This window comes from Camelus dromedarius, chromosome 4, assembly GCF_036321535.1.
Source record: "Camelus dromedarius isolate mCamDro1 chromosome 4, mCamDro1.pat, whole genome shotgun sequence".
NCBI lineage: Eukaryota > Metazoa > Chordata > Mammalia > Artiodactyla > Camelidae > Camelus > Camelus dromedarius.
In genome coordinates this window covers 59,922,434-59,932,454 of record NC_087439.1, presented here as the reverse complement: position 1 = coordinate 59,932,454, position 10,021 = coordinate 59,922,434, and the positions used below count along the sequence as shown (strand labels likewise).

Sequence of the window (10,021 nt, the reverse complement as noted above, 5' to 3'; positions counted from 1 at the left end):
CAATGGGGAAAGAACAGTCTCTTTAATAAATGGTGTTGGGAAAACTGGATACTCAGGTGCAAAAGAATGATACTGGATCATTATCTTATACCATACACAAAAATTAGCTCAAAATGAATTAAAGATATGAACATAAGAACTGGAACTCAAACTCCAAGAAGAAAACATAGGCAACAAGCTCCTTGACAAAGGTACCTTAGCAGTAATTTTTTTAATCTGACACCAAATGTAAAAGCAACAAAAGCAAATATAAACAAGTTGGACTATATCAAACTAAAAAGCTTCTGCAAAGCAAAGGAAACTATCAACAAAGTTAAAAGGCCTACTGAATCAGAGAAAATAACTGCAAATCATATGTGTGATAAGGGGCTAACACCCAAAATATACAAGTTAACTCACACAACTCCATAGCAAAAAAAAATCTGGTTAAAAAATGGGCAGAAGATCTGAATAGACACTTTTTCAAAGAAGACATACAGATGGCCAATAGGTATGTGAAAAGATGCTCTTATCAATAATCATGAGGTAAATGCAAGTCAAAACCACAATGAGATATCACCTCACACCTGTTAAAATGGCTACTACCAAAAATACAAGAAGAAATAAAAAGTGTTCATGAGAATGTGAAGAAAAGGAATTCCTGTGCACTGTTGGTGGGAATGTAAATTGGTGCAATTGCTGTGAAAAACAGTATAAAGTTTTCTCAAAAAATTAAAACTAGAATAACTATATGATTCAGTAATTCTACTTCTGGGTATTTTTATGAAGAAAATGAAAACACTAACTCAAAAAGATATATGCACCCCTATGTTGATGGCAACATTATTTACAACAACCAAGATATGGAAACAACCTAAGTGTCCATTGATGGATGAATGGATAAAGATGTGGTATATATAAATACTATTCAGCCATAAAGAAGAATGAAATATTGCTATGCATGGACCTTGATGGTATTAAGTGAAATAAGTCAGATAGAGAAAGACAAATACTGTACAATATCTCTTACATGTGGAATCATCAAACAAATGCAAAAACAAGCTCACAGATACAGAGAACTGATTGGTGGTTGCAAGAGGCAGGAGGTTGGGGGTTGAAGACATGGGTGAACTTTTTTTTTTTTTCAGTTTAAGTGAGTGAAATTTAAAAAAAATTTTAAAGTACACTTAATATAACCTATGATGAAACAATGTGAAAATATTTTATTAAAAATAGGAAATGTGAAAAAAAAACAAGCAAACAAGAAAAACTTCCCTGCTCCCACATCAGCTCAAATGCAATTTTTTTTTCATGAAGCTCAGCACCCTTGCTGCTATGATTTTTCTTTACTCCGAACCTCCATTGCATTTTTATTCTTTTCACTAAGCATTGATTCTAACAGAGTTATTTGTAGACTATTCTCTTTTAATAGACTTCAATCTTCTTGAGGACAGAGACTGTTTAATTTTGAATCCCTCTGTATATTGAATTCCCCAGGGTGTTTTTGCTAGATGCCTGATTAAAACTGAGTGAACAAATAAGTTTTAAAATGTCACTAAAATCATTCTTTATGAAAGAAGTAAAGCCCAAAGGAAAGCCCCCTTAAGAAATTGCTGTGGGTAGCAATATCTAGACAAAAGATGGCATGAATCAAAAATAAAAGTTAATATTCAGTAAATAATACTAATCTCTTTCTGACTCATAGTTTGATCCCATAGATAGATGACAGCATGGACACGTGAGAATGGAAAATTCTAGAGATTATGTGGAAGAGCTGAAAAATCAGATCTATAAATTAAAAAATCTTCTAAAATTAACATTATCCCCAATTTCAAAGGCATGATCATAAAACATGACCTCAGATGTAAGTTATTTAATAACAGAACATTTTAATAAAAAAGAGTAAGATGTTAGATATTATATAAGTTAATAATAAAAAAGACTACATTATTTATAAGAAAACTTCAGATGAATTTGCAACGCCTCTACTAATCATCTTCTGCAAGACCAACGTAACATTCCTATAATAAAACTCCTCAAGTTGGCATAATGTAAATGCTCTGTTTATCTATCTCTGCATAACAAACCTCCTCAAAACTCACTGTTTTAACAATTTATCTTTCATGTTTCTGGGGGTTGATGAGCTCAGCTGGGCAGTTCTCACTTGGGGTACCTCATTTAATCAGATGGCAGCTGAAGCAGTCATATAAAAGCAGTCAATGTCTGGCACCTGAGCTAGGATGGCTGAACAACTGGGAACCAACCAGTCAAGCATCTCTTCACATGGCCTCTTCACCTGGTTAGCTTTTACTTTTTTATATAATGGCAAACTCAGGGTACACTGACTTCTTATGAGGTGAGTGACTTCCTCAGGGAAAGTTTCAAGAGAGCCAGGAGGAGAGCTACAAGGTTTCTTGGAAGGCATATAGCCTCACTTCTGTTATAATCTAATTAATGATCAAAGTAATCATAAACTAGCCCAGATTCAAGGGTGAAGGAGTGGAAGCCACTCTTAATAGGAGGAGTGAAAGGGATGGCTTACATATATAAGAAGGGAAGAATTGATGGTGGTCATTTTGGAGCCAGCTACCTCAGTAACATTTTGAGAATATGGCTGACCCTTGAACAACACATGTTTAAACTGCTTGGGTCCACTTACTTGGGACTTTTCGCAAACATACAGATGGCACTGAGTAGTAGTGGGTTCCACATTTGTGGAAATGGAGGGCCCACTATGGGACTTGAGCATCCATGGATTTTGGTATTCTCCCCCACACCCCAGGGAAACCAAGGGACAACTGTGTATAAATCCAACTTTTTTATAAAGAATGATATCTCATTAGAAAACCTAAATCTGAATTCCCAACAAGAATGGAGAGCCATAAACACACTCATAATTCTGATTGATATTCAGCATGTTTGGATTAAAAACATATCTGTATTCTATCTTAGGAATCTAGTATTTGATCAAGGAATTATGTGCACCCTTGTTAACCCAAATGTGGTGTCTGAACCAGTAGCATCTGAGAACTTGTCAGAAATGCAGACTATTAGCCCCTACCCCAGACCTACTGAATCAGACATATATTTTAACAAGGTATCTAGAAGAGTCATATGCACATTAAAGTTTGAGGAGTGTTGACTTAGGCCATACTCATATACAGTTGTCCCTCGGTATCTGTGGAGGATGGGTCCCAGGACTCTCCACAGATCCCCATATCTGAAAATGCTCAAGTCCCTCATATAAAATGGCATAGTACTTGCATATATCCTATACAGATCTTCCTGTATACTTTAAATCATTTCTAGATGAGTTATAATACCTAATGTAAATACTCTGTAAATAGCTGTAAATGCTATGTAAATAGTTGCTTTTATATGGCAAATTCAAGTTTTGCTTTTTAGAGCTTTCCAGAATTTTTTTCCTAAATATTTTCGATCCTTGGTTGATTGAATCTATAGACGTGGAACTCGCGGATAGTGAGGGCTGACTGTACTAGTATATATAAAGAACCTCAAGCTTGTTATCTGAAGAAACCTAGGAAATGTGAAGAATTCTTCATCAACTTTGGGGGCAGAGAAGGATTGTATATTTCATTTCAGGTTTAAAAGGAAAAAAACAGCTAAAACTTAATTGCTCCTATAAACTCTTTAACAAGTTAGAAATTGCATATGTGAAGATTCTTGTTTTAATCTTGTTTTTATCCGGGACATCAAGAATCATCACTATGTTTGGGGGAAGAGATCTACGAGTTTTTTTTAATATCACTAGGGAAGCTAAGACAAAAAAATTAAAAATGCAGAGAACTTAAAAACAGATAATAAGTACATTATACACATTTAGCTATTTATATGTAAAAACATATGAAAAAATACTTACCTATTATTATTAGTGAATTACTTAAAATACACTTAGGCAGAATAGCATCAGTCTTGCAAGTTAATTTACTGTAATTTGCCAATGCTTTCAGATAAAATTAAAGTAAATTTGGAAACAAAAATGTCCTTTTTAAAGAAAAAAAATTAACTTTTGAAAACATACCATTTTCTTCCAAAAATATGTTCAATCCATTCACAATTTCTTTCCTGTTTCTTCTTAATTCATTATTCATTTCTATGATCTAAATTACAAAACATAATTAAAATGCATATGAGAAAGTTCTTAATAATCAAGTAAGTTCAACATGAAAGATAATTTTAAATTTGTCAGCCATTACTTTGACTTGTTAAGCATTTGGACATACATGTTATCTAGAAAATTATATTTGAATATTTAAGCCCTTTATAGATAAAACTTTCACTGAAGGAAAAACTAGAAACTTTAGGTTGGTTTCCAAAAGGCACCTGATACAAGCCTAGATTAAAATTTAAGCACCTGATTTAATAATTTTTTTCAAGATACTGAATGATTTGAGTAGAGCTCAAAATGATTAGCTGAAATCATACAGACTCCTTAGTGAGGACAAGAAAGGCAAATGACCCTCCATTCTTCCAGTGATCTGTTATCACCTTAAATTAGCTAAATGGAGAAAGACCTCTTTCCCACTCTAATTCTATTATGAAATCATTCCAGAGAGTCTAAACGGAAAACCCCCACAAGGCTATGAGTGCCTCCGTAACTGTCAAATAGACTTTATCTGTTACCACAAAGTCGTTATCTCTTTTTGTTTGGATCACAAATATTGTCTGAATTCTCAATTAACCTGCTTTCTCTGCTTCTAACTTAAGTGTTCTGATCCTTAACGTGTACCTCCTGCTTATACCTTTTATTGGCTTCCCACAATCCTTGGGATAAAATCTCCCAAATCCTTAGAGGCCTATGAGACCCTCTGTGATCAAGTTACCACCTATCACTCTAACCCAATCTCCATTTACTTCCCAAGATCCAATGATGTAGAATTCCTTGCACTCACCAATGCACTGGGCACAATGCTATTCCTCCTGCCTGAAATACCCATCTTTTCTTTCTTCTCCTGGATAATTCTTTAACCTTAAGACTCAGCTTTCTAGTTTCTTCCATAGGTTTCTCCAAGGTAGGAGTGTGTGCCCTTCTAGGCTTCCATAGTACATACTACATACCCTCATAACATTTATATTACATTGCAGTAGTTTTTCTCATCTAGAGGGCAAGGAATGTCTTTTCTCCATATTCTGCGTTCAGCACTGAATGTGGCACTCAATAAATGTCATTGAATAAACAAAGAAATGAATATACAACTAAAGTAGAGATGGAGCAGCTGTAGTGATTTTGATTACAATTTGAGTACACTGGAAGAAGTCTATTCCCTCCCAGCAACTCCCACCCCAACTGATTAGTTTAAAACATTTTATGGAAAAAGCAGGCTTCTTCAGAAGTAGTTAAATATGTCCAATAGTAATGCAGTAAAAATTAACCAAAAACAGGTCATACCAGCTTCTGCTAATAAATACTCGAGATGAAATAAGAAAAAACAAAATTACAGAGTATTAGAAATAACTGTGCACCTGGGGGTCAAGTTCAGCATCTTCATTGCAGAGATGGAAAAACGTGGGCTAAAAGAAATGGGCTTGAGATTGCTAGAACTCTGATATAGGATAGGGCAGTAGTTCGCCAAGTGTGGCTCAGATCTGATATCCACTGGAACAGGATTTTAAAAACTTGAGAAACGATTTTTACATTAATTTGTAGTGGTTTAAGACTGAATAAAAAGTGATTAAAAAAACTCAAGACAGCAGCAGTGAGAGTTCAGTAGTGTGTTGCTGGAAACAGTAAAGGTTTTGAGAATTAAAATGTTTAAAGTTTAGGTGAGATCAACTGAAAGATCTAGAATGAAATAGCAGGTACCTGTTAATTATTCATGCTTATGGAGAGAAGTAGTTGACAATCTTGAGTCATTTTTTTATTTGGTCTTGCAGTAAAATTTATGATTTTTCTTTCAGTACTTACCTTTCTTCGTTTTGTTTATGGTAATATCAACATATGAAGTAGCACCTGTAGAGTACTAGATCAGCAGTAGGCACTGAGGCAAATCATAATTACTCTGGTTTCTATTTTCTTATCTTTAAAACTGGTTGGATTCCATCACCTCAAATTCTTTTTTAGCAACTATGAATCCATGAACACTGGTCTGCCGGATAAATCTAGAATGCTCCAACTGCAAGAAAAGTCTAGTTCATTTAAATACCTTAATATTACTGTATTTAAATTTCTTGGTAACTTTGGTTTTTAAGTTAGTGGGTCAACCTTGAGTCTCCAATAAATACTTCACAGTTACATTTTTAGTTAAGAAACGTAGGCTGCAAATTCTGCAATCTGAAGCCAAAAAAATCTGGATAGCATCATAGAGAATCAAACAGCCAACGAAAATAGCAACAGAAATCTGTCCATCTGAATTCAGGTCTAACACTTTCAGTGCGTTAAATAGTTGAAACCTCGTAGGCACTGAGGGACCACACATGACTACCTACAGGGCACCCAAAGGGGCCTTCAAGACTCATCCCCGCGTGGCTTCGGCGTCACCCCTGTACTATAGCCCAGGCCGGGATCCTACGCAAGGCCCTTGGGGGCACACCTTAAGAGTCCTTCCTCTTCCCAGCCAAGCCGCGACCTAGTGGGAAAAATGGCAATGTGGGATGAGGCTTTCCTTTCCCTCCAGACTTCCTTGCCTCGCCCTTAATCCCCAGAGCCAGTTTGTCAATTAGCAGCGGCCGTTACCTCTATCCTGGGAGCCAGGGCTTCGCCATCGCTGCCGCCCGCTCCAGCCATTTTGTCCCGCGGCGCCGCTACCGCCGGGGATTCTGGGGGACGAGAGGGCAGCTGAGGGCGGTGCGCGGGGGCGGAGCTTCCACCCCCTGCCCCCACCCCCCCCAACCTGAACACAACGACGACCTCGGAGGTGGGGCCTCTACAGAGCTGACCCCAATCCGCTCACTAGACTCAGAAAAATTTTGCCGCTCAAAGTTGACCTACATTCCTTAGAGCAGCGTCAGGGATTGTTTTACATTTTTCCTTTCTCCCCACAAATACGTCGACCCTAACCACTGGGGCCTTTTTCTCATGGCAGGCAGGATGAAAATGGTAAAGAACACGAGCTTTGGGATTAGAGTCTCGGTAATACCTACAGTAACCCTGGATCTATTGGGAAGTTTAATGAGATCATACAAGGTAAGAGCATACTGTTTCTAGCAAATAGATGGTAAATACCTGCTGTTATTACAACTAACCTGATTTGGCAGAATCCATGACTGGAAAGAGAAAGCAAAATGTTCATTCATCCAAGAAGTGTCGTAGCACCTTTTATAATAGACTGTATTAGCTAGAAAATGAGTCCAAAATTTTGCTTAGGACTGGCACAAATGACGCAGATTTCATTATTTTCTATATCTCTATTAACTCCTCTTTCCTCAATTTACCCAGTAAATTAAAAGGAATTACTCTCAGGAAGGTCTCCCAGAGGCAGGCTCCACATTTTTAAAGGGAATAATGGGGAAAAAGCCCCAGTATTTGGGTTACTGAAAACAGGATAGTGTCCTGGGCTACAGGTAGAATTCCAGGTATCACAATTTGTACCTCAACACAAGAGTCTTAAGAATTTAAACACTCCTTGAGAATTACAGGTGATAGGAATATGAAGACATTGTATCCAGTGTAACATTTTATAAAACAAATATACTAAAAGTCAAGTTTCAACTTTTTGTAAATAATTTTGGTGTGCTTGTGGGATCTGGTTTTTGAAAGGACACATGCACAATGAATAATTTTAATCTCAATTTTGTTTAAAAATCTGGATCGTCTCATGTTTTCCGATAAATTTTGATCCCAGAAACCAGTAATTTCCGTAAGAGACAGCAATTTCTCAACTGTTACCCCAAAATAGAGGGTAAATCGCAGGATTTTTGAAGTTAATGTTTTTTCTTCTTACTCTGAATTTCATTTTCTCACTTTTCCCCACTCCTTGTCTCTTTATCCTAGTTTACACAAAATTGATAATCTGTTATCAAGTATATCAGTTGAGCCTATGTAATATGTCCTTGTACAGAACTGACCCAGTGTATTAAGCTCAAGCTACCATAACAAAATACTATAGACTGGTAACTTAAAAGCACAATAGGCATTTATTTTCTCCCAACTCTAGAGGCTAAAAGTCCAAGGTCAAGGTGCCAACCTTGGTTTGGTTTCCAGTGAGAGCTCTATTCCTGGGTAACAAGGGCCACTTTTTCTATCCTCCCATGGCGGGGATGAGGTGGGAGGGAGAAGAGAATAAGCAAACTCCCTGGTACCTCTTCTTATAAGGGCACTAATCCCACCATGAAGGCCCCACCCTCATGACTTGATCTAAACCTAATTACCTCCCCAAAAAGCCCATTTCCAAATACCATCACACTGGGGGTAAGGGCTTCAACATATTATTTGGAGGGCACAATTCAATCCATAGGACCTTGTAAATCAACCACCCAAGAATATTAGGTATTTTTCAATTTGGAGTTTACAACCAGTAATTATTATGAAGGCTGTTTCTTGAGAATAAAATCAAGTAATAGTCTATATTACTTTATTTGATTTTTCCACAGTTTTGGAAATTTTTTTCAATATACAAATAAGCCAGTGAATCCTTACTTATAAAACAACCATTTAACACGTGATAGTACAGAGATGGTTTAAAAATTGACTCATATTACTTTGTGACCAAATCACTTTCAATAATAGTAACAAATTTTCTTAAACATATTTAATCATGTAGCTTCTGGAAGATGGGTTAAATGATGAAAAAATGGGCGACCATGAACACATCCTTTAATTTCATTTCTAAATTGATGCTTCATTCTGCAGATAATGTCTTGGACGTCTTCTTTTGGTAAGTACATGGGTAACTGTCTAGACAGACGCACTGCTTCTCCCTGTGGAGAGAAAGCCATATATTTTACTGTGAGATACCGTGAAGCAGAAAACATGTTTTTACTGGCAAGGAAGACAGAAAATTGATTTTACTATTTTAGTATTCATTCACTCAAGAAGTATTAATTAAACACTAATTATGTGCTAGTCACTGTTGCAGGGTTCTGGGAACACAGAGAGAACAAGACAAATAAGATCCTGCTCTTGTGAAATTGACATTCTAGTGCAGGGAGAAGAGAGAAAGAAGACAAAGAAAATTTCAGTGAGTAATAACGCACAAAATTAAACTGGGCAACATGACAGAAAGTGATTGTGTGGTTAGGAAAAGCTTTCTCAAGGTGACATTTAAACTTTCAATTTAATAAGGAACTATGCACAACCTGGGTAGTGAATTCGATGTAAAAACTTCAAAGACAGGAAATGTGTGGCAGCTTCCTGTTCTGAAGAGCTTTGAATATTTGGAACATCTGAACTGATCACAATTTAAATAGTTCTTATTTAATTATCATAATGTTTAGTTCCGAGAAGTTAGAATATCCTTATAAAGGAGACTACAGCTTAATTAAAAAGCTTACCTCTTAAATAATTTGGCAAAATAGTTAATTTTCTGTGAAGAATAAAGTCCATACCTGGCTCATTTTATGCAAAAATAAATAAATAAATAAGGAACTATGATGCAAAGTTCACAGGGAATGAAAAGCATTTCAGGCAGAGGGAGCAGAAAGAACTGAATGGTCAGTGTGGGTGCAGCATAGTTACTAAAGGAAAGAGAGGAACAAAAAAGGGAGTTAGTCAGGGGCCAGATAACCTTTTAGGACATGGTGAACAATTTGAGTTTTAATCTGAATGCAGAGGGAAGTAACCAGAGGGTTTTTAAGCAGGAGACTAACATTTGTCTCATATTTTAAAAGTATGGCTGCTTTGTGAAGTATGGCTTGAGGTAGGCCAAGAAGAGAAGTAGGAGTCTTGTAGGCAATCACTGCAGTCCTAGTGGGAGGATTTTTTAATAATTAGTTAATTTTTAAATTGAGGTATAGTTGATGTACAATATTATATAAGTTACAGGTGTACAATATAGTAATTCACAATTTTTAAAGGGTATGTTTCACTTATAGTTATTATAAAACATTGGCTATATTCCTTTGTTGTACAATATATCCTATAAGC

At 36.3% G+C, this 10,021-nt stretch overlaps 1 protein-coding gene across 4 annotated transcripts in view; it reads right to left on the bottom strand.

Annotated features, from left to right (window-relative positions):
* Window positions 1–8,490: 8,490 nt before the first annotated feature.
* Window positions 8,491–10,021, bottom strand: part of PMS1 (PMS1 homolog 1, mismatch repair system component) — an 88,878-nt gene continuing 87,347 nt past the window's right edge. For all 4 annotated transcript variants that reach the window (XM_031451786.2, XM_010991922.3, XM_031451788.2 and 1 more), the window contains one exon: window positions 8,491–8,856. In XM_031451786.2, the coding sequence (XP_031307646.1) occupies window positions 8,692–8,856 (165 nt within the window). In that variant the 3' untranslated portion in view covers window positions 8,491–8,691. The remainder of the gene's footprint in view (window positions 8,857–10,021) is intronic.